Here is a 27,981-nt window from a genome sequence, read left to right as displayed (position 1 = left end):
CTTTCTTTCTTTATTCACACTCACAAAAACTTCTTACGAAAACCTTTTTCTCCAAACCCGTTTTCTAAAACTGTTTTCCCTAAAATGGGGGTGGAGGTTGCGAGAGGCACTCGGTGTGCCATCGGCAGTCCGTATTCGAGTTGGCTGACTTGTTCGTGAGCAGGAACAAGTGCCGCACAATCGCTAAGAGAAGCTTCCGAAAGAGCGATTGTGACACTGGGCAACCCTATATTCTAATATGATGTAAACTAGCTTTACGACCATTCCATAACTCTAAAGGTGTTCCCGTAACACTCTTGGATGGAACACGATTGCAAAACCCCAAAACGAATTAGGTATGGAAGCGTAACTCATCATAAACTGAACCATGTCCAATAGGGTTCGATTTCTCCTTTCTGATACACCATTATGCTAAGGTGTACCAAGTGCTAAGAGTTGGGATATAATTTCATGCTCTATCAAACAGTTCTGGAATGTAAGATCCAAGAACTCTCCACCTCAATCAGATCGAAATGTCTTAATTGTTGCATTTTCTGAAGGAAATCGACACTCGAGATTTTTGTGAGCAGCTGAAGCAAGACTATTCCAAATTACAATCATGAATCAACATATATTTATAGTCGACTTCCATACAAGCAGTTATGCAAATATTACAGAGAAATTACAGCATGAACATCAAATGTACAGAGGGAAAAACTGTACTAACAACAGCGGAAGCGTTTCCACGCTCCGATGCGCGACTCTGATCGAACAACATCAACCACGAGCGCTCGATCTACACGACCGCAACACAGTATGAACACTTCGCGCTCGTCCTCAACGATCTCCTCATTCACGAACTCCTTCGCAACACCATGAACGGACTCCTCCAAAGCACCACGAATGGCCTCCAGAAAACCTCGACGATGTCGAGTTGAGTCTGACACCACCAACAAGGCGACCTTGGTATTCTCGGTGTGAGAATCCAGAGGGTGGGCTCTGTTCGGACTTGGTGTGAGGCAGACGAACAGAGGAAAGACAGATCGTGTACACAGCTGGGCAAGTGGGAGAAGTCGGAGACCTATCATATACATCGATGCCCAATCGTTTAGATAAAGCTATGTGATCGTCTAGCAAAAGTTATGCGATCGTTTAGCTTGGTCGATTCTACACGATCGTTTACCTTGGGCCAGCAATCGTTTAGCAAAACTATGCGATCGTTTAGTAAACACTGCACGATCGTTTAGCTAGCACCTGCACGATCGTTTACCTAGCCCATCCGTCGTTTAGTAAATCTATATTTACTTGACGACTTCTGTGAGTTTCTTTTCACCGGAGAGAAAACTCAAATTCTTTTCAAACTTTTTTGAAACTTCTTTTTCAAAATAGGAAACCACTTTCCTTTATACTCACGGTTACCATGATCAATAATCACACACTACTTTGGTTATTTAAAAGAAAAAGTATTAATTATCTAATAATTAATATTATTATAAACATATGATAACCAACTTATCATACTATATTATAAGCTATAGTTTTAATATTTCATCTCATGAAACATATAAACCATAGTTCTTTTTCTATTCCATGGTACTTAATGTAAATCTCATTTACATCAATCCTCCACTAGATGTATCTTATACATCATACCGATTATATCATATATAATCAAAATACCTCTTGTCAATTTGAAACTTTTAAATCAACACTAAGAACTTGATCCTTCAACATGAATCCAAGCTACTAAGGGGACCTTATGGACCTGTAGATCCAAAGCTCCAACGGTACGTGAATAACTGACTAAACTCTTTAGTCACGAAATCCACCATCCGTTAACTGGCAGGCACTCCAATAAAGACAGATAGCTGAACTCTCCTCACTAAAGATATATTATGTGTCCATCTTAACCAATTAGCAGTGCGATAACCCTTCACAGATCGCTCGTAAGTACAACTGGGCCAATAACCGTTATGCCCCTGTAGTTACATATGTCTCCTTAAGTACCACTGATCCCTCTAATGAACGTAAATCATAGTCCTACTATGACCAAGTCTTCTCTTCCAAAGAGAAGTTGTGACCACTATGTTCAAGCCCCGGAATTAGCCCTTAAGGGAGCAATCTCTTTACTTATTCCTGCTTCGGGAAAGGAGTGAATTCCATATTGTGGATTGAGTTCCCAGTTCCCAGATCAGACAAGTCCCTAAAAAGGTAAGCATGTTGAGTTGAAAATCTGGCCATTCTCACCCATATTAATCAAAGGAACGCCCTCAAAGGCAGGCGTTCACAAAACACTCAGGATTGAAGTCGTGTCACCTATGGTCGTTTAGGTGAGATGCAAGTCTCTAGTATCAACGGCGTTATATACAGAGTCTAGTCATCTTGTGGTCCAGGTTTTATATAAACTCTTTGTATAGGACACCCCCATTCTACGTCTCCATATGAATGGTTGGGATCAACCATCTGTAGTAGTTTACAACACTTACAAATCTCTACAAAGTGGATCGTATCCATAGTGTCACCAGGATCAGGTATCCCACCTTAATCCTTATACTACAGACCGATTTAGGTTATCACTTAAGGCATGATCTACTTGTATATCACATATACATGCTTAAGTTCACATAAGATAACCAAGGAGCTTTGTTTATTGGATCTGAGTAAATGCCAGAAATAAATAACATTTATTTTATTCATTGAACAATGTGTATCTTTACAAAACAACGAGACTCTAGGAGAATTAGGACACTAATCCCAACATTTTTAACTTCGGCCTTTAAATTCTTTTAATTTTCAAAGGATTCAAACTTATGTTGTATTAAATAAACTTACTCATATCTTGAATAATCATCGCTCGTATGCTTCTCGAACATTTCGAGTAGCATTTGGAGTTGGAACAGGAGGACAGTCATCCATTAGGACAAAAATGTAGGTCATCGATGATTAGGATTGTATTGCTCGTAGTTTTCCAAGACGTGTAACTTTCACCTGTTAATTTGTCAGCGGCGTAAGAGTTACAAAATTCATTATGAATAAGTCTACTAAAACCATACAAATTATTTATATTAGTCTATTTACATTAAACCGCTTAGAAAAACCAATCATTTTTAGTAAAATAATATAATATACCCTAAGTGACATCTAATTGCAATGATGTTTCAGTGGGGTAGGACAAAAACCACCGTAGGGTGATCAAGTGCCTCTTCACTAGAATGAGACAATCTCAACCAATACGAACAACTCCTTGTTACTGTAACTATCAGTCACGATTGTTCGGTCCAGAAATTGTTAAACTCGCTTAACATTTCTTGTAAGTGTAACCCCTCATTTTAGATTCTAGAGTTCTACTACAATGAGCCAACCATAGGAAAAAACTGATTGGACATGAAACTAAATTAACTCTATCCATTGTTGAAGTTTGAATAAAGCATCATGTAAACATTTCATTCATAGGGTGCCACGAGGTACCTAATGTAATGTATGTAATTGACCTACTTAGTAAATTATAACATTTGTAAGGTACCTAAGGTAGTGTCATACTTCATGCAAATTTATTTCATTACTAACTTATATAACAATTATATAATAAGGTAATGACATAGGCTATAACAATCATCCATCCATACATTCAACCATATATTATAATACTTATAATATAAATGATGCATGGATATGTTATTGATGCATGAATGCATATATTATAACATTTATATTATATGATGCATGAGCATGCTATAAAATAAATCATGCAACTAAATATACTATAACATTTATAATATAACATAATACTTGAAATTAAATGCATAATCTATGGTGAGATTTTATACTATATGACATACATTATGGCATATGAGAAAAAAATAAATCATATATCACATGCATAATTTAAAAACAATTAATGGACTGGGATTGGACACTTAAAAGAAATTAAATCTAAATATTACAATATAATAGTCATCCGGTTCAAAACAGGTAAACCAAGCCTTGAACCGCTCAAACCAAACCACAAGCCGGTCCAGAGAAACCCAAACTACTCGAATCGGAGAACGAACCGAACCACACAAATAGAACACAAACCACACGTAAACCGAAGCTAGACCACGCATCTTTTCCATCTCGGAGCGTTGCAACGTCGTGCCCTAGCGTCGTGACGCTACGAAGAAGATCAAGGTCCGCAGCATCGTAGCATCACGATGCTACAATATAGTCGTCCACTGTATTGCTTCGAACTCCTTCGAAACACCACTTAAATTCGCATTGTTTTCTCCAGAACTCGACTAGGAACATCACGAACGACTCCACAACATAAAATTACAGATTCGATAACGATTTAATGCCCCAAAACATGGGCCCTTACAAAACAATTCTGTAAAAGAAAAATAATTAAATCTAAAAGTCCAATCTCGAAACATCCATTATTGCAAACAACATTCATAGACAACTATCACAGAACATTCGATCCCACCATTAAACTGTAAAATCATTCTGAAATTTTTGAAAAATTTTGGACCAAAACCCGACTCCAATACCAATTGAAGAAACCTGGTTAAAGGTTCTTAAGCAGAAGCGAATCATCCCAATTTCCAAAATTTACAGAATTTAGATTTTACAGAGAATAATAGAAATTATGCATTTAAAAAACGGAATTTATAAAATGCGGAAAAAAAATAAAAATAGAAGAATAAATTAGGGTTTGAAACCCTTACCTTTGAAGACGAATCTTCAATAGAAATCCCTCGGAGAATGGGCACTACCACAATTACCTCGGTATTTTCTAGGATGAGATCCCAGGAGTTGTAAACTCTGACCATTTTGGATGTGAGAGATTTTTAGAGAGAGAAGGAAGGGAATCTCACAGAACTTTTATGTATTTTTTCTTCTCTGTGTCTTCACATCAGAGGAAGAAGAAACAAAAAACTAACCATTCATTATCACGTAATTGAGAGAAAGAGGGGGAGGGAGTTACAACTCTCTCCCAAAACTGAAAAAATAAATAAATTAAATAATTTATTTATTTAATAAATCATTTAATATAAAAAATATATGATAACTAATTTATTATATAATATATATTAAACAATATGTTATATCAAATATAACATATAACCTATAGATCTTTATTGTATCAAATACAATATAACCTATAGTTTCAATTCTCTCTCACCAATGGTTTTTACGATACATCCGATTTATATTAAATTGAATCAAATTTATATAATTAATATTTGAATTACATTCAAATATTTATTTCCTCTCAAATAAACTTTATATTATAATGTATCAAATACATTATAGTAATTATATCATATATAATTAAAATTAAATTGATTATATCATATATAATTAATTCCCTCAATTAATTTGAATAATTCAAATTAATCCAAAAACGGATTCTCATTGAGCTACCGAGGGACCTTATGGACCTATAGTTTGAAGTTCCAACAATACATGAATAATTAATTAAACTCTTTAATTAAATTATTCACCATCCATTAACTATCGGGCACTCCACTAAAGACCGACAACTGCACTCTTTGCACTACAGATATATTTCTGTGTCTATTGAATATAACCAATCAACAGTACGATGACCCTTCACAAATTGCTCGTAAGTACACTTTGGCCAAAATTACCGTTTTGCTCTTGTAATTACATCTAACTTCTTAAGTACCACTGATCCGTCTAATGAACAATAAATCATAGTCCAACTATGATCGAACTCCTCTCGAGCCAGGAGAGGGTGTTGCGCCATATTGTTCAAGCCCTGAAATCAGTCCTTAAGGGAGCAATTTATCTACTTAGACCGACGTTGGGGAAGGAGTTAATTCCTTCTTGTGTAGCTGTGTTTCCAGCTCCCCAATCAGACGAATCCCTAGAATGGTAGGCTTATTGAGTCGGCGATTTGACCACTCTCACCCATACAAATCAAATGACTGCCTTCATAGACAGGAGTTCACAACTAAATTAAGACTCAGGTCATGTTACCTATAGTTATCCTACTGAAATGTAAGTCTCTACTATGAACGGCGTTATATAATGAGACTAAACATTTTGTGGTCCGGTCTTATACAAACTCCTTTGTATAGAATATCCCCGCTCACATGTTTCCACATGGATGATCAGGATCAAATCATTTATAGCACTTTACAACAATTATAACATCAACAAAGCGGATTATACTCGTAGTATCACTAGGATAAGGTATCTAGCTTTATCCATCTACTACCGGTCTTTTAGGTTATCACTTAAACATGATCCACCCGTATGTCTCTACATACATGTTTAAGCTACAAGATAACTTTTGATCTTAGTTTTTGGTTTGTGATTAATGCAATTAAAATTGAAATAAAACATCATATATTTTATTAAATAAATAAGATGTTTGTACATTACAATTACAAACTATAGAACCCTACAAGATTTAGAACGTCAATCCCAACAGATCGAGCATCTATCTCATTGTAAAACTCTAATGTGAGTTCGTGAACTAGCAAAAGGCATTACTTACACAGAGCCATTATTAACTGGATGGAAGCCACCATTGCCTATCAGGAGGATGCCGAAAAAGGCATGTGATTTGATTAGAAAACAGAGGAACATAATAGTTGTGGCGACGAGATTCCTCCGCCTATTAAAAATTTTAAGGACATGAGACTCCCTGAACCAGTTTTTAAAACTGAAAGAAAAAGGAATCGTGCAACCTACTCCCATTCAAGTCCAAGGTCTACCAGTGATTTTATCTGGCAGAGATATGATTGGAATTGCATTTACGGGTTCAGGAAAGACCCTAGTTTTTGTTCTTCCTTTGATAATGATTGCATTACAAGAAGAGGTCATGATGCCCATTGTTTCAGAAGGACCTTTTGGTTTAACTATTTGTCCTTCAAGGGAGCTTGCTAGACAGACTTATGAAGTGGTGGAACAGTTTTTAATTCCCATGAAGGAGGCTGGATATCCAGAACTAAAGCCTTTACTTTGCATAGGTGGAGTGGATACGAGATCACAGATAGAGGTTGTGAAGAAGAATGTTCATATTGTTGTTGCAACCCCTGGGAGGTTGAAGGATATGTTCATCTTCTGTGAGAATAAAGCTGATGTAGACGACATTCACGAGTATTTACTCTTGAAAGGTGTTGAAGCAGTGGCAATTCATGGAGGAAAAGATCAGGAAGAGAGAGAGTATGCTATATCTTCCTTCAAGGCGAGCAAGAAAGATGTATTGGTTGCTACTGATGTTGCATCAAAGGGTTTAGATTTTCCAGACATTCAACATGTTATCAACTACGATATGCCAGCTGAAATTGAGAACTATGTCCATAGGATTGGACGGACAGGACGATGTGGTAAGACAGGAATTGCAACAACATTCATAAACAAGAATCAAAGTGAAACAACTCTCCTTGATTTAAAACACCTTCTGCAAGAAGCAAAACAGAGAATTCCACCGGTGTTGGCCGAGCTGAATGACCCTATGGAGGACGTGGAAGCGATCACCAATGCAAGTGGTGTCAAAGGTTGTGCTTATTGTGGTGGACTTGGTCACCGTATCCGTGACTGCCCCAAGTTAGAGCACCAGAAAAGCATGGCAATTGCAAGTTCAAGAAGAGATTATTTTGGATCAGGCGGTTATAGAGGAGAAATTTGAGAAAGCCCAGAACATAGTAAGGATATTTTTGTTTGATTTCCCCTTCCCTCTCCGCAGGTTGTAATTGTATAAACTGATAAATTAGTGTGGTTAGATATTCCAATGAAATCATGTAGTTTTTTGTTTTGTCTGCGTTGACATTGATTTGATCTCAGTTACAAGTTGTCTTCCATTACAACTTTTTGTAATAGAGATGAACTGAAGCAGATGTGTACACTCTGGTCTAAGTTCTAAATGGAACATCACAAACTTCATTATAGTTTTGACAACTTGTGTTTTAACTTTTTTCCTGAAAGTGAATTAATAAATCAACAACTAATCAATCGACTGAAATTTCTACATCCATTTTTATGCCTAAATTACCAAGAACATGCAAAAGAATTACAAAAAATGAAGAACATTAAACTAGATAAATTAAGAACTTTCATTTATGCAAAAGAGTTTATCAAGTACCTTAATGAAGTCATCGAGTGTCAACTAAGTTTCTCGTATAGCCTACTTCTTGTAATAATTGGCACACGACTTGTTGCAAGGGAAAAGAGAAACTATTATACTCCTGACCAATCGAATAGGGTAGTTCGTTTATGAAGGTGAAAATAATAATATGAGAACAAAGCAAAAGATTCAGTTCTTCTCCTTTGCAGGCAGCTTTTCTTTCTTCTTTTTCTCTTCAACTGTCATCTCTCTTCTTCTCCTCTTTGATCAATTTTAGTTTTTTCTTGATGCATTCAGCCTTAGATGGCCCGCTTTTCTGCGCATCACTTTCAGCTTTGAGTTCATTTGTTAACTCCATCGCCAGCCTTGTTTCTTCATCTTCTCCTTCAACTATCACCACCCTTGTATCCCCCTTTTTTTCGCAGTTTGGGTGTTGGGAATGTCCTAATACTCACGGTTCATAATTTTGGAAATATATTTTATTTATCAATAAAAGTATTGTTGAAGAATTTATTCAATAAAAGTATTATTGAAATTGCATTACAAAATCCAATAAACGAATCTGTGGCTATAGTATGAATACTTAAACTTTATGTAGAGATTTAAAAGAAGATCAAGTTATAGTATATAACCAAAAGGGTCTATAAATATATGGATGAGATTGAGTACCTCATTCTAGAGACACTATGGATGTGGTCTACTTTGTATATTAATACAAACGATGTGATCCCGAAATCGTTCATGTGGAGACATGAGAGTGGAGGCATCCTATGCAAAAGACGTTTGCATAAGACCGGACCACGAAATAATCACTTTTCTTTATAACGATCATTTACTATTAAAACTAACTATTTCACTTCAGTGACCTAGGGTAACTCAATCTTAATCCTGAGTCAACTATAAACTCATGTTTATTCGGGATTATCCTTTGATTTGCATAGGTGAGGAAAATTTAACAAAATTGCTCAACAAGCCTCCCATTTTGGGATAAGACTGGATAGATAGTTGGGGACATAGTCCATTTACTCCTACCCATTTAGGCAGATTAGTTGTTCTCTTAAGTACTAATTCCTAGTCTTGAACAAAGGAATCTCACCCTCTCATGGCCGAGAGGGACATGGTTTATTAGTTGGACTATAAACCAATTGTTCAATAGAGGCTCAGTGGTGACTTAAGGAGCAAGATGTATTTATAGGAATAAAATGGTAATTTTGACCTAGCTGTAAATACGAACAACCTGTGAAAAATCGACTTACAGACCATGGTTAACTCAAGCGGACATAAATATATCTACGCAACCATCAAGCTATAGTGGTATGTCTCGATGGTTAATGAATATTGATTAATTTGGGATAAAGAGTTTAACTGATTAATCTCAAATCGTTGGAGCTCATGATCTGTAGGTCCATAAAGTCCCTCTATTAGATCGTAAAAGATTAAACCTTGGATTAGAAAATTGAGTGAAATTGAAGTGTTCAAATTTCAATTTAGGGTTTGAATGGTTTGGATAATTATATTTGATATAATTAACATTTACATTTATCAAAATTAAACGTAATTGAAGAGTTTAAAATATTTAAATATTGATTACATGAATAGGATTCATGTTTAAATTAGATGTTTTATTAATTTAATATTTGATATTAAATTATTAATTAATTAATTAAATTTATTTATTTAATTATTTAAATTAAATCAATTTTAAATTTGTGAAATTTAATTTAATTAAGTTGAAAATTTGAATTAAATTAAATTTGAAAATTGAATTTGGTGGAATTGTCCAAGATTTCAATTTCTTAGTGGAGTTCTCCATAATTCAACACCTAGACCACTCACTAAGTGTAATTTGAAGTGTCAAATTGCTAAATGTTGAGTGCTTGCATGCTAGAGCTTAATAAAAGCTTCAATTATCTGATATTGAAGGCTTATGCATTCTGAATTTTGAGAATTTTTCAGCAGAAACAGATTTTGCTCTCAAGCTCTCTCAAACCCTCTCAATCCTTCTTAAACCCTCTCAATTTTGAGTTTCCACCACTCAATTCAAGGCTGAGAATAGTAGAGAAAATCCTCTTGGTGATCTAGTAGAGATTTGGAGATCCAATTTCATGGATATAGCAAGGATTAGGTGAATCTTTAAAGGTATACATGATGAAACCCTCTTTTTGTTAAAATTTATTTTTCAACATGTTTTGTTCTCAAATTAAGTATAATTAGAGTGCTTAATGGTTCTTTAGCTTCCGCTTTATGCGTCTTTACACTATCATTGGGAACATAACGCCTAATTCTGGCCGCAAAACTAACTTCCTCCAAAGTCTCATCTGCAATTCCTTTTAGAGATCGATTGTAGCGTCGAGGATTTGGACTTCCTCTTGTGCCTTCTTAAGCCCTTGTTTGAATTTCTCCATTTTTTTCAGCAAACTTTTTAGCCACTTCCCCAAAAAACGACGTGAGGAGAATAATCTCTTCGACCTTATCATCTTTCCGGGTGCACTTTGTTTTCTTCTGAAGTGGCACCACCCTTCCTCTTTTTCAACAAACAAAAAAATGTTGACCTCAGAATTAGTTGCCGCCTCCCCAACTTTCTCTTCAGCGATTCTCTTCTTCAGCAACTTAGCTACTGAGCTTTCACCTTTTGGCTCGGTGTTATTCTTTTCCTCCTCTACTTTCTTCTTTTCGAAGCCGACAAATAACCTTTTCGAGGGCCCATCATTAGAGCTGAGTGGACTTGGACGATTGGCTGCGAGCTCTTCAGGGCTACATATTGCAGGGAGTAACCCATGCGGCAAGACTTCCACTCTTCTTTTCTCAGCATTCTTCTTCCCAACCTCTTCTCTTTGTGTCTGGTTCACCTCCTCTTCTTCATCGCCTCTCTTATTTCTCTCAATACTTCGGAATGTCTCCAAAGACATGTTTTTCATCCCGCCACCTTGCTTCGATTATTGATGCATTGATTTATCATACGATGAAAGGATGTGTGGATGTGATGATCATGCAAGTTTTCCTAACAAAGCCCAAGTATAAGCCTTCTTGGGGTCCTAGTAAGTCCAAGGTCAAACGCAGGGATTATTAAATAGATATGCGACGGACTCCCTGATCCTATTGCGATGGTGATTAAGAAGTAGATGGTAAATTAATATAGATTTTCTAAAGCGATGGAATTGAATGCGCAACGATGAAAGGGTGGTGTTATAACAAGTATGTGATGAAGGGATTGAGAAGAGATTTAGTTAGCATTTCTTAAGATTTTGTACAAGTCATGCGATCATGCAATACACAAATATTAAGCACTACATTTCTCAATGCATAATGCCACATTTCCTATTTCTAGGATGCATGCAATGTGTATGAAATGTAGCAGATTGAATTTATTTCTAAGTCTCTACTCTTGCTTATGCGATCTAATCTGACTCTCTCAAGTCTAAATTCTATCTTCAGACTACTCTTACAAGTACTCCAAATGATGAATGAAGCATACTAAGATAAGATGATCGCATAAAGTGCATAAATTAAGTCATGTCAACTAAGGACTTCTCAACCCATTCACAGATTTTGTTACTCATGCATGGTGTGGAGAGACTGAACATAAATTGAAATAAAGTTTCCATTTTTGCAAATACGTGTTTGAGTACAAAACAATAAATGGTGTAAGAAGTATCAAACCATGTAAACAATGTCTTGCTTCCTCTAGCTTTTTACACTGCTCTTATCACTTCAACTCTTTCTCGAATTGTAGAATCTTGCTCTCGCAAGGGTTGGGTGTCTCTCCTTCGTGCTGTTTCTGGCAGTCTCTCGACCTCTCCGAAAATTAATTTCTTCTCAAGAATTCCCTTCCCTCGGCTTTGGCTCGCTTCCTCGCGCACATTTGGTAACATTGGGTATTTATATACTTCTAGGCGAAGTAGTTCTTCTCACTAATGATTGCATGGATGGGCAGTATTAATTTCCATACCCTGTTGTGCCGTCTGATAATCACCGGAAGTTCAATTTATTTGCAACAGTATGGTCTTCAACGACCGTCAATTGCATTTCCGATTTGACCATTATCAGCTTTACGTGCTATCATGTTTTCATTACATTAGGCTACCGCCTTTATGTAAAGTCATCATGCGATCATCTTTGAGGTACCCTTAGATCGCAAGCTCAAACGAGCCATCGCATTATGCCCTTGGATCGCAAACTCAAATGCACCATCGCATTGTACCTGCACAGAATAACGCAATTTAACTACTTTTATGCAATGAGCGTTAACGATCGCAATTTTCTTTTAGTTTGGCATATTCAATCATAGTATTACCTATTTTACCATCGCTTTCTCCCATTGTTTTAATAATTTGAGCTTTAATAACTTGTATTTCTACTAGTTATTACTTATTCCCACCATTTCATTAACAGCTAATGGAAGTGGTCGTTGGGCGATCCCCGAGTCAGGACCATCGAGGCGAACCCTCTCCTCGCCTTGCTTGGTAGTTGGAGATTTGGCTTTGCTTTTGCTCTTATGCGGTGAAGAGAAGCGTGAAAGGGCAGGTCTAAGCGGGTAAATATCTGCCAAGGGTTCAAGGTTCAAAGTTTGATTAGGGTTTCAGGCAGATGAAGGAGCAATTGGGAATTCGGAACAGCTTGGAAAGAGGAACTCTGATGTCTGGTTTTAATAGCAGAGTAAATTCGTCGAGTGCTTAGGGAGGCTCGAAAATGAGCGATCGAAGTCATAGGACGATTTTGGCACGGCTGAGGGATAGAAGGTGAAGGGTTTTTGGTTTTAGGGCCAATGTCGACTCTTGAGGGTGAAAAAGTGTTGTTCTTTTGATCGGCCATAGGTGTAGCATAAGGAATATGGGAGGAAAAAGGAGTTTTGAGTTCGGAATGATCGTTGGAAGGTTGAAAGATCACTAGAAAGTTGAGAGAATTTGGAAGCTTGAGGATTCGGGAAATCGGAAAGCGAAGGGGAAGAAGAAACACGTTAGGGTTTTAAAATGAGATATCATGCATATGGGACTGATGTCACAGTATAATCATTACGCATTAAATGCTTATTTGACACTGACGTGGCACACTTCCACTCCTAACGAATAGAAAACCCTTGGAATTCCTCTCCAGGCGATGATCTGAATTGGGTGGGAACAATACAATTATTCGCCGCCACAATGACTCATCGCCTCATCCACTTTCATTTTTCGCTTCACTTAAAAACACAACTTCACAAACTGCATTCCAAACAATCATATCTATTGCAGACAACAATTCACTAAATTTTGAATGAAAAATTAAAATAAAGTAGAGCAACTAAGCCAAAATATTAAGACAAAAATATTGGATGCGTCCCTGAAGTAGTGTGGTCGAGTCCATCGTAGGGACCATCCATGCGTTCACCATTACTCAAGGCCAGCCAGGTCTATAGAGGACTTGTCTCTATCGATGTCACCTCCATAGTATGCTTTAACGCGTTGGCCATTAACCTTGAATGTGTTTGTCCCATCGTCTCACGTCAATTCTACGGCACCATGTGGGAAAATTTCTTTGATGACAAATGGGTCAGACCATCTTGACTTTAATTTCTCTGGGAAAAGACGTAAACGAGAATTAAAAAGTAAAACCTCTTGTCCAACATAAAAGTCATGCCACACCTTCGTTTTCTCCTTGTAATCTTTTTCCGCACCCAGAGTGCCTTGTGCTCCAACTCTAAGGGTAAGTGGAATGCCTTGGCGAACACTAACACGTAAGGGGACATCCCAATGGGAGTTTTATACGCGATACGATAGTCACAGGGCCTCATCCAAGTGTTCTGCCCAGTCTTTCCTTGAAGTGCTCACTACTTTTTCAAAAATAGATTTGATATCTCTGTTGGATACTTCTGCCTAACCGTTTGTTTATGGGTGGTAGGCGGTGGCTACTCTGTGATTAACATTGAATTTGGTTAGTAGTTTAGAAATAATGTGATTTATGAAGTGCATACCTTCGTCGCTTATGAGAGCATAAGGCGTACCAAAGTGGATGAAGATATTCTTCTTCAAGAATTTACATACGGTTGCCACATCGTTCTTTGTACAGGCGATAGCTTCACCCCATTTTGATACATAGTCCATAGCCAGGAGGATGTACTGGTAGTCGCCTGATGATGGAAACGGTCTCATGAAGTCAATGCCTTATACATCGAATAATTCAACCTCCAAGATCGATGTGAGTGGCATCTCACTCTTCTGAGATATGTTTCCCTTCTTTGACAGCGGTCACAATTGACCACATAGGCGCGAGCATCCTTGAACAACGTGAATCAGTAATAACCACTTTGCAACACCTTTGTTGTTGTTCTTTGTCCTCCAAAGTGCCTGCCCTAAGTGGCCTCATGGCATTTTGACAGAATCTTTTGCACTTCAAATTCTGGAACGCATCTCCTCAAAATGTGATCAAGCCCTAACTTGTATAGGAAGGGCTTATCCCATTTGTAGAATTTACATTCATGGAATAGCTTTTTGTGCTGGTGGTGGTTAAAATCATCTGGCCACATCCTACAGACTAAGCAAATCACAATATTTGCGGACCATAACTCATTTTCTTCTACTCTCAACTCAGTAATTGTTCATCAAGAAAATAGTCCCTGATCTCTTGTTAGTTTGCTGAAAAGGTTCATTCTCGAGCCTTGAAAAATGTTCGGCAACCTGATTTTTTGTGCCCTTGCGATCTACAATCTCCAAGTCAAATTCTTAGAACAATAAAATCCATCTGATCGATCGCAGTTTAGCATCCTTTTTTGCCATTAGATACTTGATCGTCGAGTGATGAGTGTGAACGATCAATTTTGATCTAACAAGATACACACGGAACTTCTCTATAGTGAATAGTACTATAAAAACTCATTTTCTGTGGTTGTATAGTTATCTTATGTTTCGTTCAAAGTTTTGCTCGCGTAGTAAATTGAATGAATCATCTTTTCTTTCCTTTGACCTAGCATGGCGCCTACTGCCACATCGCTTGCATCGCACATTAATTCGAATGGACGCGACCAATCTTGTGTTATGAGAATAGGTGTTGAAGTCAAAGCTAACTTGAGAGTCTGAAATGTGTGGTTACATGAATTAGTAAAGTTGTAGGGTTAATTGAGTCCGAGTAAGTTACTAAAAGGCTTAGCAATCTAGGAAAAACCTTTGATAAAGCATTGATAGAAACCAGTGTGTCCCAGAAAGCTTCATAATGTCTTAATATCATAAGACAGTGGTAGTTTTGCCACTACATCAACCTTGGCACGGTCCACTTCCAAATCGTTCTAGGAGACCTTGTGCCCAAGCACAATTCCTTCTATCACCATAAAGTGACATTTTTCCCAGTTCAACATGAGGTTAGTCCCCTCGCATCTCTTTAATTTCCAAGTTGATTAAACACTCGTCAAAAGAATGCCTGAATACAGAGAATTTGTCCATAAGAATCTCAACAAATTGTTCAAGGAAGTTTGAAAAGATTGTTATCATACACCTCTAGAACGTATCAAGTGTGTTGCACAAGCTAAACAGCATGCGACAAAATGCAAACGTTCCATAAGGGCAAGTGAATGTGATCTTCTCCTAATCCTCAGGTGCTATCATGATCTGATTATGGCCTGAGTAACCATCCAAGAAGCAAACAAAATCGTTGTTTGTCAATCTGTCTAACATCTGATCTATGAAAGGTAAGGGGAAATGATCTTTCTTGGTGGCCGCATTGAGTTTTCGATAGTCCATGCATATTCGCGGCCCTGTCACTATTCTAGTAAGTATTAATTCATTTTCACTATTAGTGACAATCGCCATACCCCTTTACTTGAGCACACACTGAACTAGACCAACCCACTGGCTGTCTGAAATAGGATAAATGACTTCAACATCAAGCCACTTAATGATCTTCTTTCTCACAACTTCCTTCATCGCTGGGTTTAACCTGTGTTGACATTGGATTGTCCCTGTACGTCCCTCTTCCAATCTAATCTTATGCATATAATATGATGGACTTATGCCTCTGATGTCAGCTAAGGTCCATCCAATGGCCTTATTGTGGCGTTTGAGCATGTCCATTAAGGATTCTTCATCAGAGGCATTTAGTTGGAAAGAAATTATAACTAGAAATGTGTTATCTTCTCCCATGTATGTATATTTCAAATTTGCAGGCAAAGTTTTCTACAAAATAGGTGGTTCTTCAAGCGATGGTTTTGTCCTTTTTAGATCCCTATCGCTTAGGTCTAGGGATTCAATCTTCATTTTCATTTGCGTCATTGCATTGATGACTTCTTCTTCATATTCCTCTTGGAATTCTTCTTTGCATTCTTCCTCACAAAACAACTTAGTTTCAATTCTATCTTCTTCCAATTCCCACTCTAACACGTCAATAAGTTGACAACTTCCCATTTCATCAGAGTATTTCAATGCGTCGAATACATTGAACTTTACTTCTTGGTCGTTCATCCTCATAGTTAGTTGTCATTGATGAACATCTATAAGGGCTTTCCCTGTTGGTAGAAATGTCCTACCTAGAATGATAGGTACATCATTGTCCGCCTCTTAGTTTAAAATTATGAAATCGGCTGGGAAAATAAACTTATCCACTTTTACGAGAATATCCTCGATTTTCCCCTCTAGATATACAATGGATCTGTCAGTGATTTAGAGCATCACAGTGGTAGGTCTAGCTACCCTAATCCCCAATTTCTTGAAGATTGAGAGTGGCATCAGTTTGATACTGGCTCCTAGGTCACATAGAGCATGACCCAGATCAATTCTTCCTATATAACGAGGGATTGTGAAGCTTCTAAGATCCTTCATTTTCTTATGAATCTCTCTCTTGAGAAATGCACCAGTCTCTTGGGTTATAGTCCCCGTTGCGAATTCATTCAACCTTTTTTTCTTGGATAAAATGTCTTTCAGGAATTTGATATAAGAAGTCATCTGCTCTAATGCCTCAACTAGGGAGATACTCACGTGCAATTACTTAAGAACGTCAAGGAACTGGCGAAATTGATTATCGTCACTCTTCTTCTTTAAGCATTGCTGGAAGGGAGGTTGTGGACGCGTGTCAAAAGTTGAAGCCTTCGTAGAAGATTCTTTGTGATCAACATTTCGCGTTTCCTCCCCTTTCGCCGCCTCCTTAATTCATTTTGTTGTTGAGTTGCTTTCATTATGAGTTGAAGTGGTTGTTGGTTAATCATGGGTCTGTTGGTCAAGAATTATATTGCGTTGGCCAGGTCTTTCATTCAGAAATTTTCCACTCCGCAATGTCACAGTGATATGCGCCTAAAATGTGTGTCTTGAATGATTACAACAACATACTTACTTGAATATTTCTTTATGTGTGTCTAGCTAGCTATTCCCTGAGGCATGAATCTCTTGCAAACATGTTTGGAATCTCTCTATAGTTTTATTCTATCTTTTGCTCGGGACTAGCAAAGTTCTAAGATGGGGGTGGTGGCACACGCCTAAAATATGCATGTTTAGTCTTGTATTTAGAATGGTTTTTATTAGATATAATGTGTTTGCCAGTGGTTTTCAGGGAATTATCATATATTTAAGCGTTTGAAGTCAGAAGAACCAAACCGAGCCAAAATCGGGTCAAAACCATCAAGAAAATGTAAGAAAAGATAAGAAAAACCCAAAAAGAAGAGAAGCGATGCAGCGCTAGGCCAACGCTTGCCTTGCACAAAACTCGACAGTGATGCTGCATAAAAGCTCCACTGCGTTCTAAAGAGCGTGTCCCTACGCTTCGAAAAAATACATAGAGCATCGTGGTGCCTGCTTTCCAAAATTTAAAAATTGTTAAATAAGGCAAGTTCTTGTTGACCAAGTTTGTTTCTTCTATATATTTGAGGCCTCTTCAACACTCGAACCACAAAATTCAAGCTATAATTTAGATCTAAAAGAGTTAAAAAGTGTGGATAATTATTCTTAGAGGGAGCGAGTTCAAGACCAAAGAAAGCCAGAGCTTCTCTTCCTTTTTGCCTTGCCCCTTCTTTCCATGGTTCCTTCCTTCATTTGTCTGTGCTCCATCTCTACCAATGATGAAATCAAAATGAGGTTTGTCCCTCCTGCATCCGTTCAAGATCCCGAGATGTCGACCGAGTGGAGATTGACAAATTCCATCCAAAGGAGGAGTGTCACGATAGTGTCTTCTCTGGTTTTTACTCTTCTTTCACTTAATGCTATCAAATTTGTATGAAAGTATGTATTTGAAAACCATGAGTGACTAAATTTATTAGTTTTAGGGTGTTGGTGGATTTACTTATGCAATTACATTAACTTCAATTCTTTTCATGGATATTGTTTAACCTTATATCTTTCAATGACATTATGCTTAATGCTTATTGATAGGCCTTCAATATAGTTTAGGTTGAATGTTTAACTTGATCTACATCTTTGAATCATTATTGATCTCTCAAGCTAATAGTTAGATTGATAATGAAGGTTGTTAATTACAATATCTAATGTCATGAGCTTTAATTTGATTTCACAATGGTAGTTATCAATTAAGTTTGCATGATAATAGGTTGATTTTGAGAGAAGTAATTTTGAGCCTAGTTTCTAGACCTAAACATATTGTTAAATTAAACTCCATGAAGTAACTAAAAGAACCCTCATGAATTAAATAATGATATCAATACCCTAGAACGCCTTTAATTCTGAATTTAACCTTTGATTGTCGAGTTTGTTTTACTTTAACAATTGTTCAACATTTGATTTGATTTCCTTAGCTAAAGTCAATTTGATTCTAAAATAGATAAACAATATTCCGTTCATTTGATCCTATGAGGATGATACTCAATCTTTGACTGTTTTATACTATAATTTGATCGTGTGTTTGCACATAATTAAAATACAAGCATCAAGTTTTCTGTTCCGTTACCGGGGATCAAAGATAATGGTTGTTTTTGTTTAATATTTAAGAATTAAGGAGATTCTAGACTAAAGGTTGTTTGTGTACGAATCTTGTATGCTTTTTTGGTAGAGGTGGATAATGAACATATTCTGCACTAAATGTTGATGGCAGATTCAAAGACACCGATGCAAGGAGAAAAGAGATAACAAAGGGCGGCATTACAGTAGCAGTTGAAGAACCCATTTTTTCTCCAATCCCAAGCAAATGGGTTTTTCGTTCTGCTTCAAAACTTGGCAGCTTGCATTTATGAAGTTTTCATAAAGTTTTTCTGTGGTGGGTCTAAAAATCTATAGAAAATTCAAATCAGAACTGTTTGGGATGCAAAATCAACACTGGGGCCACCCCTTTAGCACCATCACACTCACATGAAGAGGGGAAGAATGATTGATAAATAGCTGGGGCCAGAAACCAGAGAAAACTCAGAATCATCATCTTTGATCTTAATTCAATCACCAAAAAAAACCACCAACTTAACAACTCAACACAATAGCATGGCTTGCATTGACCTCTACATTGTGATTAATTAAAACTTCACATCTATCTGCCCTCTCCTAATAAATGATAGCTAGGAAACTTACAAGATATTTAATACATCATCATGCCAAGGGGAAGGTTTTACTGTCAATTGATGTCACAAACTATCTTAGTTTAGACTTTTATTGCATATGGTCGTTATACAGTTAAGCAAAATCTGAAAGTTACCTGGGGTGTTGCATATCCGTACGAGTGGAATGACAAGCGGAATAGGCTGATTTTGGTGTGTTGGAGGGTGCAGGAACTCTCCAAATTCCTACTATAGTACCTGAATGAATCCACCACGCAAAAATGATAGAAATAACAAAAATTGAATAAAAAATTGTACTGACTGATTTAGAAAACAGAGTAAAAACAATCCATGTAAAATTCGAACAACTAAGACATCTACCTCTTTGAGCTAATTACTTGTCTTCAACCCTGTTGCTCTATTCATAACAATATTTCCACTAATTCAAGTCGTCAGCTACTAATGCACCTCAAATACCCTAAATTTACTTTAATATGTCATAAATATTGGAGTTCAAAATATTAATCCACCGTGCCAGGATTTGTGTGGGAGCGTATTCACTGTTTGTGGGGGTTAGAAACAACAGTTCATGAAAATTGTACCAGATATATCTTCGAATTCTGAAGCATTGACATAATTGTACATCAAAATTCAATTGCACGGTTGACTATTGAAACCTTCTGAATCTAATCCCCTTAAATTTACAAGCAACTTTAAATATTCAATGGGGTCGGCTACAATTTGCCTATCTTAACAACAGCATGTCTAACATATATCGGATGCATAAGCAGGCTAGTAAAATGTGCACTAGAAGATGATACGTCTCCCATTTAAATTGGTCATCCTGTCCCTATAGCTTATTCACCTTTTGCCGCCAGATCCAGAACCAGACCTCGGACCTGGATGTCGTGAGAACTGTAGTCGCAAATAATTAGATTCAGGATCTTGTTCATCCATTTTATAACCTGTGCAAATCAGACACTTTTTTAGCAAATTTATCGTGCATTCTTTCAACAAAAACTAAAGATAAACAAGTTACCACATGAATGATGAAACTACTTCCATTTATAGAAGAAAAATTAGTTAACATGCACCGAGATGTTTTCTTTAATAGGAAAAAAAATCTCATTAATAAGATGAAATTACAAGACTAGCTCTCAAAAGCTGGAGTCATAAAAACCCACTACACTTTGTAGAGAACTGCATGTCTTGTAATCTTGAAAATTCCTTCTATTTATATCAAAGTCTAACCACACATATCCAAGCACTGCTCTAACTGCATTGAGCCACAGCATTTGGCTCTCTTTTGTAAATGAATGACCATGAAAGGAAGAAAAAGGGGTATTCATTGGTGTGTCAAGGAAAAGTCCCGTCTGATGAAAGTGCAAAGAAGAAATCTCCAAGTCTTCAGCAATAAGATCGGTTTATCTTCTTAAGAAAGAGAGAGAGAGTCCCCCCAAGGTTCCATTTGTGCATTCTGCACAATGCAAGGGCAGAAGAAATCTCTGAAGGCTCCATTGCAAAAGGAGCCCTAAACAGAGACGATCCAATATCCATTGATTCTTCAACTGGAAGCCGGAAGGGTGCAAAAATCTTGGCTTGAGAGCATTCAGCCCTCCCCAAAAAAGGAGTCCAGACAAATTTTAAATCTTCTCTAGATAAAGATACATCAAACAACTTCAATATCGCACTGAAAATAATAAGCTCCAAATGCACAGATATTAACAATAAATGGGCCAACAACCTTCTCTCTCAAGTTAAGCTGTCCAATCAAAGTAAGAGTAAGGTGAGTGATTATGGTATAGCCCCCCCACCCCCAAAAGAGAACAAACAAGAAAAATACTCATCTGGAAACCCTAGAATCAACACCTTGGAATCTATGTACTGTACATAAACTAACAAGTTTTCCAACTCCAACCAAAACTCCCGACTTGTCCAGAACTCCTTGACATAAAAGTACAACATGCATGTATACACAAGTTCAATGATAATACAAACGTGATAAGATTTTGTCCGAACTCCGAAGAAATGATATTCTACAATTGATTCAATTCCAACCATTTCGACTGGAGTAAAAAAGTAGCTACAAGAGAAAAATATTGCTGCTAGAGGAAGTGCAAAAGCTGATATGGAAAAAATGTGAATATAGTTCACCTTGCAATGCACTCATGGCAGTTGCTGCACAGGCTGGGTTTGCAAAATCCACAAAACATAATATTAGGGGGTCCCCACCACGCTATAATTTGAAACAAAATTGACACAAAAAACATAGTAAAGGTTAGCGCAAGTTCAAAAGTTGACCAAGAAAATTCAAAAACAACAAAACAATTACTAGTAATGGATTATTACATGTTTAGATTCTTTGCTCACAAGTCTCAATTCTTTATATCCCACAAAGGGGCGGAAAATATCTACAATGGAGTGAAGGAAAGTAGTTTTTTTATATGAATAAAGGAATGTAGTTTTTTAAGTAAATAATTGAAAAGAGGAAAAAAAATCAATATAATTTTGCATGTGGCATCACCACCTATAAAAAGGATACGAGCTACTTCCCTGCGCGAACTATCTGGAGGAAGTCCTTCAACATATAAAGTGTTGGAGGCATCAGGAGGAAGAGGCACAGTTTCACGTCCAGGTCTGCTCATCGAATCTACAGGAAGATGATTACCATACTCAATATTTCGACCGTTTGGTGCAATATCAGGAGAAACTGCAGGAGGACGACTCATTACAATAGGATCAGGTAATAAAGGCCCAGGCATTCTACTCCCAACTGGCATCCTGTTTGCAACAGGCCTTCCCATGCCCATTTCTCCATGGGTAGGTACTTCTCCGGAAGTAAAAGAAGAAAGTTGCTTCAGAAGCAATTACAAAAAGTTTTCAGCACTCAAACTGCGAGGCAAGAAAAGAGAAAAAATCTAGATTTCAGTCATACCACACTTTGGAGATAACGATCATATGCTGATCCAATTGTTTGTGTATCTTTTACAGACCGCAGACCACCACGGTCATCACTTGCTAAATAATTGTGCATCTCATGGCCGCTAGGCAATCCGGAGGATGGAAGTTCTGCAGAGAGTGAAAGCACAGCATAATTCCACTTCCAATTTACAATAAGAAAAACGGCTAACAGGATAAGGGAAGGGAGGGGGGGAAAGCTTATCCACACATGAAAAAACAGATGCCCCATTTACGGAGTAAAAGAAATGTTAAAAGGAAAACACACACACACACCACTTCAGTACCACTCATTAAATCAACAAAGTACAATGAGTATAGAAAGTCCTATAGTACTATCTAAATTAATTGTTTTAGCAGTTCATTCATACTTTCAAATTCCACGTATCTAAACCCAAATACTATATAACACTACTTTAAGTTCAATGGACAAAAAACCTCTAGAAAAGCAAAATTGAATAGAAAATCAAAGTCTTAAACAGAATTATTTGTAGTTTACAAATCGAGTGAAATTTTTTTTCAATCCCAGAAAGACCTCAGCTTCTAGTTTATGAAACAAAGTGAAAAATTCTTCAGAAAGGCTTCAAGTTATTGTAGGCTGTCAACAATAATATGTTAACAAATGTGGATCATGCCCAAAAAACTTTTATGGAAGTATCTAACATTATCAAGGTAGGGGATCACAATATGAATACGTAATGGAAAATTTTATTTATACAATCTATGCACCTTGTCAGAACAACCAAGTGTAATTCAAAAAAGCATAACAAAATAGAACGAAACAGATCTTTCGCTACAAACATCATTATGATAGCCGACATGTGCCAAAGATAGTCTATACTACCTTGGTTCCTAAAAATACCCCATTCTTGGAAAGCTAACGTCCTAGCGGCTAAACCGACAGTACTTCACTCGAAAACACCCGGTCAGAACCCTCCACTAGTGCTCTTTTCTGGAACATTGACAATCGGCTTTGATTCATCATTAAGTACTTAAGCACCTCATAACACCACATCCCAAAAGCTAGCTATTGAGGTGAGAGAGCCAAGCCATTTAGGGCCTATTTGATAACGTTCTCGTTTCCTGTTTCCTGTTTCTCGTTCCCTGTTCCCTTTTTCCTATTTCTCCTTTTTTGAGAACAAAAAAAAAAGAATATATTTGATAACTATTCAGTTTCCTATTTCTTGAAACAGAAACTTGTTTGATAACTATTTCTTGTTTTTTGTTTCTTGTTTCTTGTTTTTTTTTCTTGTTTTTTCTTTTTTTTTTACAATATACTATAAAAAGAGAAAATATGTTATACATTAAACATCGAAAAAGATATTATCAAAAGTTTATGTCATCTAATACAAGTACCAACAAAAATTAAATATAATAACAAATTGTATCCTATTCTTCATATGTTGCCCAAAATTTGATAGGCACTGTCATCTATAACTCAAGCCATTTGTCTTAAGTGATGTCAAGTCAAATCCAACTTAATCATATTATCATGTAAATGTCGTGGTTGCAAAATATTAAAGTTAAGCTAAATGAATGTCTTGGTCGGCAAAATTTATATATCTTGTAAAAGTCTACTTAGTTTCAAATATACTAAAATATTAGAATTAAGATAATATATAAACATGCATATTGCAAAATTTAATAATCAAAAGTTGAAATATATATATATATAAGAAATTAGTATACATATTGAAAATCAAAGAAATATATAAATCTAAATATTGGAGAATTTTAAAATTCAAAATTAAAATAAAATATAAATATAGCAAAATTAATAGAGAAAAATAAATAAAATATAAAAGACGGAAATAAATATAAAAAACAAAGAATAAATAAAAGTGACTTGAGAGTTGAAATTTGAAATATAAAAAAATTTACATATTGAAAATTAAAATAATATATAAATCTAAATATTGGAGATTTTTAAATTTCAAAATTAAAATAACATATAAATATTAGCATTTTTTGTAAATATAAAACTAATAGATAAAATATGAAAGATGGAAATAAATATAAAACAAAAGAAAAACAAAATTAAAGTGCCTATATGAGGACTTGAACACCCAACCAAGAGGTGGAAGAAAATTATGGACATGTAAAATGAACCAATAGGCCAAAGATGCATTTTGTTAAATAAAAGAAATAGTTTAATATATAAGACAGAAACGGAACAAGAAGAAAATACTTTTTGTAGTTTCTCAAAATTTGCCCATTTTTTAGGAATGTTCCTTAAATTTTAGAAACAAGAAATGGGAATAGTTATCAAACAAGTCCATTTCTTAAAAAATGAGAAACGAAAACAGGAAATGGGAAACGGAAACATTATCAAACGGCCCTTAAGTATCACATTGGTCATCCCATTCTAATCAATGTGGGACAAAGATAGCCCATTGTATACTACCTTGGTTCCCAACATATTATCATATAAATATATGGAAGCAACTCAGAACCTTTTTAAGGATAATGCCATGCAATTGCCATTCCGTTGATTTTTGTCTCTCTAGCTCTCTGCTCCAAGTACCCATTCTCCCTTTTCATACTCCACTTTGGATAGATTTTTGGATTCAGTTTTTACTCATGTTTTCAATTAGTGTAATTTTGAATCTCCTTTTACATCCTATAGTTTATCTTTTTTTCCTTTCCCGTTGGAGAGATTTCTCATAATCACCTATTGGTGTTGGGGCTTCCCCTATTTCATTCATTTAACGAACTGTTTCTATGTTTTTTTAAAAACAAAAAAAACAGAAGAAAAAAGAACAAAAAGAACAAAATTATTCAACTGTATCCAATTCCCATTTGTTTATGATCCCTTTCAAAGTGCGCATCTACAAATATCATTTTCTCAAATGTCCACATAATTGCCCCCATCTCCACCAAAATTCTTGATGTTTTACTCAAGGGTTCTCCCATCTAAAAGGGCATGGCCCATCAAGCTTGATCTCGCCTTCTTTATTGTCTTCAACTCTTGAAATTTTGTTAACCATTCCTTTCTTCCAATAAAACACAGATTTTTCATTGATAGAATGAAACTTTGTAAATCATTCCAAGGACACACAAAACCAATCCACTAGGGACTACACAAGAACATCTCCAAAACTCAACCAGGCATATTATTCCATTTTGATCAATCTGATCTCATCAACTAACTTATCCAAATTCATCGTGCTTTTTATTTCTTCCCTGGCTGAAGATTTTTTTACTATTCTCACTACATTAAAGTCTCTCCCAAGACACCACTTTCCATCATAGCAGCCAACTAGATTCCCCACTTTATTCCAGAGTTCCTACCTCTCCATATTCGTTAATTCCTCTCATACTATAAAGCAATCGGCACTCGAGAGCACTCCAATACTCAACTTTTCAGTCTATCGAATCTCCCTCAAGCTCCAAATTACATTCATATCCACCCTCGATTTAGATTCTTGGATGAGCACCGTATTCGGATAGACATCCCCTATCATTTATAGCATTACACTATCCCCCCAACCTCCAACCCCTCATTTTTCTTCTAGTATACTTTCCTTAGATTAATTGATTGCTGATGATAATTCCTTTAGCTTCCTTCATGGAAGCTCCGATGAGCAAAAGTCCAAGACTATTTAGCAAGGCGAATAATTTCCTTGGACAAGAGACAACTTTTTCATTGATGAAATAAAAAGAGACTAATACTCAATAGATACAAAACTTCCAAAGGGGGAGAAGTAAAGGAAACAAAAAGATAACAAAAACAATAAAAGTCTAAACACAATAAGAAAAGATTCAATTAGGCAGGAAGCATAAAAGTAGGCCAGTTAAAATAAATAACTGGAGAATTTTGGCTTGCACTTGAAAATGCGTATTACCAATGAATTGATACAGGGCCTCAGAAGCTTTTCTAGGCCAAAAATACTGAATACTAAAAACTTTTAAAATGTCTTCCTAACAAGCAGCTGCAAAAGGACAAACGAAGAAAAGATGCATCAATTTTTCTCTTTCTTTTTCCTTTTTTTTTCCCTCCCACTTGCTGCTTCAACACCTCCAAAACTGAAGTCAAGCAAATAATGACTCTGACAAAATGTCAACATAAAGCAACCTTCTATTTAGTGAGCAGCATGGTATGAATTTTTTCCACTCCTAAGGACCAAAACGTTGAAGAGTTCGGATTTCCCCATGATGGCTTACCATACATATAGGACAAAGACAAGCTACATCCAGCAAAATTAAGATTCATTGTGATGGTTTCTTCCTTGATATCACATATGAAAAAGTTTATTTTCATCCCCTAAGGATTTTCAACAAGGTTCAAAATATGAAGTAAAATTTCAAAACTAAATATAGGTGAAAACGAGGGCATTATCACCAAGTTCCAGTTCACGAGGACAATAAAAACTTTAATGAAATGAGACCCTTTGTACAACTTTTTGAAGAACTTGATTTGCACATCCACCACTAGAACAGAAAAAAGGAGAGTTTCCTTGTATCATCTATTAGATGAAGTGCATTAGACCATCAAACTATTTTAACACCCCGTGAAAGACACTTCGAAGATCTACATAACACCCACCAAGAAGCTGGGGGAGAGATGATTTGGGAATAAACCTGAATCCAATTACTTCGTGAAGACTGATTATTCACAACTAACTTAACAAATCAAATCAAACAATACGAGAATGTTTTCATTAGTTTTCCAGATACTGATACGGAATTAAACCCATCAAAATTCACTGCCGAACTAGCTGCAAAATCATTATACGCAACTGAATTCGGGAAAAAAAACCCAAATTTCAGAAAATATTGTTCAAGTAGCGACGAATTAAACATAATAAACACAGGGGCCTACCATATTCAGTACGAGGTCGTTTAAGGATGCCTGGCGAGGGAAGCAGAGGCTGCTGCCGATTCCAATAATCATCCGCCATATATGCTGCAGTTTTCCAAAATTAGTGCTTCAGAAGACAGTGGAAAATCTCGATCTTGGAAACCGGAGACAAATAAATTGAGCTTGACGCAGAATTTGGAGATCCGTAAAACCCTAACTGCCGATTAATTTAGAGCAATCTGTTGTTTCCGAGTAAATGTTTCGCAGCCGAAGAGCAAAGCACCTCAGACATATTGGGATCGGATCCAATACGCAAAACCTCACCGTAAGTATTACGCCACAGTTATCTAATCCCACATCTAATCAAATTAACCACATAAGTAACTCTGTTATCTTATCTAATTTTATGTATATGTTATACGTATATATAATTAGATAAGATAGTACCTTTATTAAATAATAAATAAATAAATAAAGTGTCTGGACTAGTTTATGTGTATTTACGTATCTAATCCTGTAATATTCTAGGATCAAGGAAATTTGTAGGCATTAGATTCAGATAGGTGATCAGTGACCACCATGGATTAAATTCACCTCTTCCTCACCTTTTTGTTTATTTTATATAATTTATATAATTCACTATAAATTTTGAGATTATCATAAAGAGAAAAAAAAAAAAAAAAAAAAAAAAAAAAGGGTTTAAAATGGATTTTGCCCTCTTGCTTATATCAT

The 27,981-nt window shown here is 36.2% G+C and overlaps 1 protein-coding gene across 4 annotated transcripts in view; it reads right to left on the bottom strand.

Moving 5' to 3' along the window:
- Window positions 1-27,563, bottom strand: part of LOC120075558 (RNA-binding protein 2-like) — a 39,447-nt gene extending 11,884 nt beyond the window's left edge. Inside the window, exons 1-8 of one of the 4 annotated variants that reach the window (XM_039029049.1) lie at window positions 27,271-27,557; window positions 22,426-22,559; window positions 22,018-22,345; window positions 21,840-21,901; window positions 21,645-21,726; window positions 20,356-20,455; window positions 19,649-19,748; window positions 4,687-4,782 (exon numbers count right to left, since the gene is read on the bottom strand). In XM_039029049.1, coding sequence (XP_038884977.1) covers window positions 4,702-4,782; window positions 19,649-19,748; window positions 20,356-20,455; window positions 21,645-21,726; window positions 21,840-21,901; window positions 22,018-22,345; window positions 22,426-22,559; window positions 27,271-27,349 — 966 coding nt within the window. In that variant the 5' untranslated portion in view covers window positions 27,350-27,557 and the 3' untranslated portion in view covers window positions 4,687-4,701. Of the gene's footprint in view, window positions 1-4,686; window positions 4,783-18,964; window positions 19,342-19,648; window positions 19,749-20,355; window positions 20,456-21,644; window positions 21,727-21,839; window positions 21,902-22,017; window positions 22,346-22,425; window positions 22,560-27,270 lie in introns of those variants that run through there. The other 3 variants (XM_039029050.1, XM_039029047.1, XM_039029048.1) reach the window with 3 other exon arrangements.
- Between the last annotated feature and the right edge of the window lie 418 nt (window positions 27,564-27,981).

This window comes from Benincasa hispida, chromosome 4 (genome assembly GCF_009727055.1).
Source record: "Benincasa hispida cultivar B227 chromosome 4, ASM972705v1, whole genome shotgun sequence".
NCBI classification, from domain to species: domain Eukaryota; kingdom Viridiplantae; phylum Streptophyta; class Magnoliopsida; order Cucurbitales; family Cucurbitaceae; genus Benincasa; species Benincasa hispida.
The sequence above is the reverse complement of the archived record's forward strand: the minus strand, read 5'-3'. Positions and strand labels throughout refer to the sequence as shown.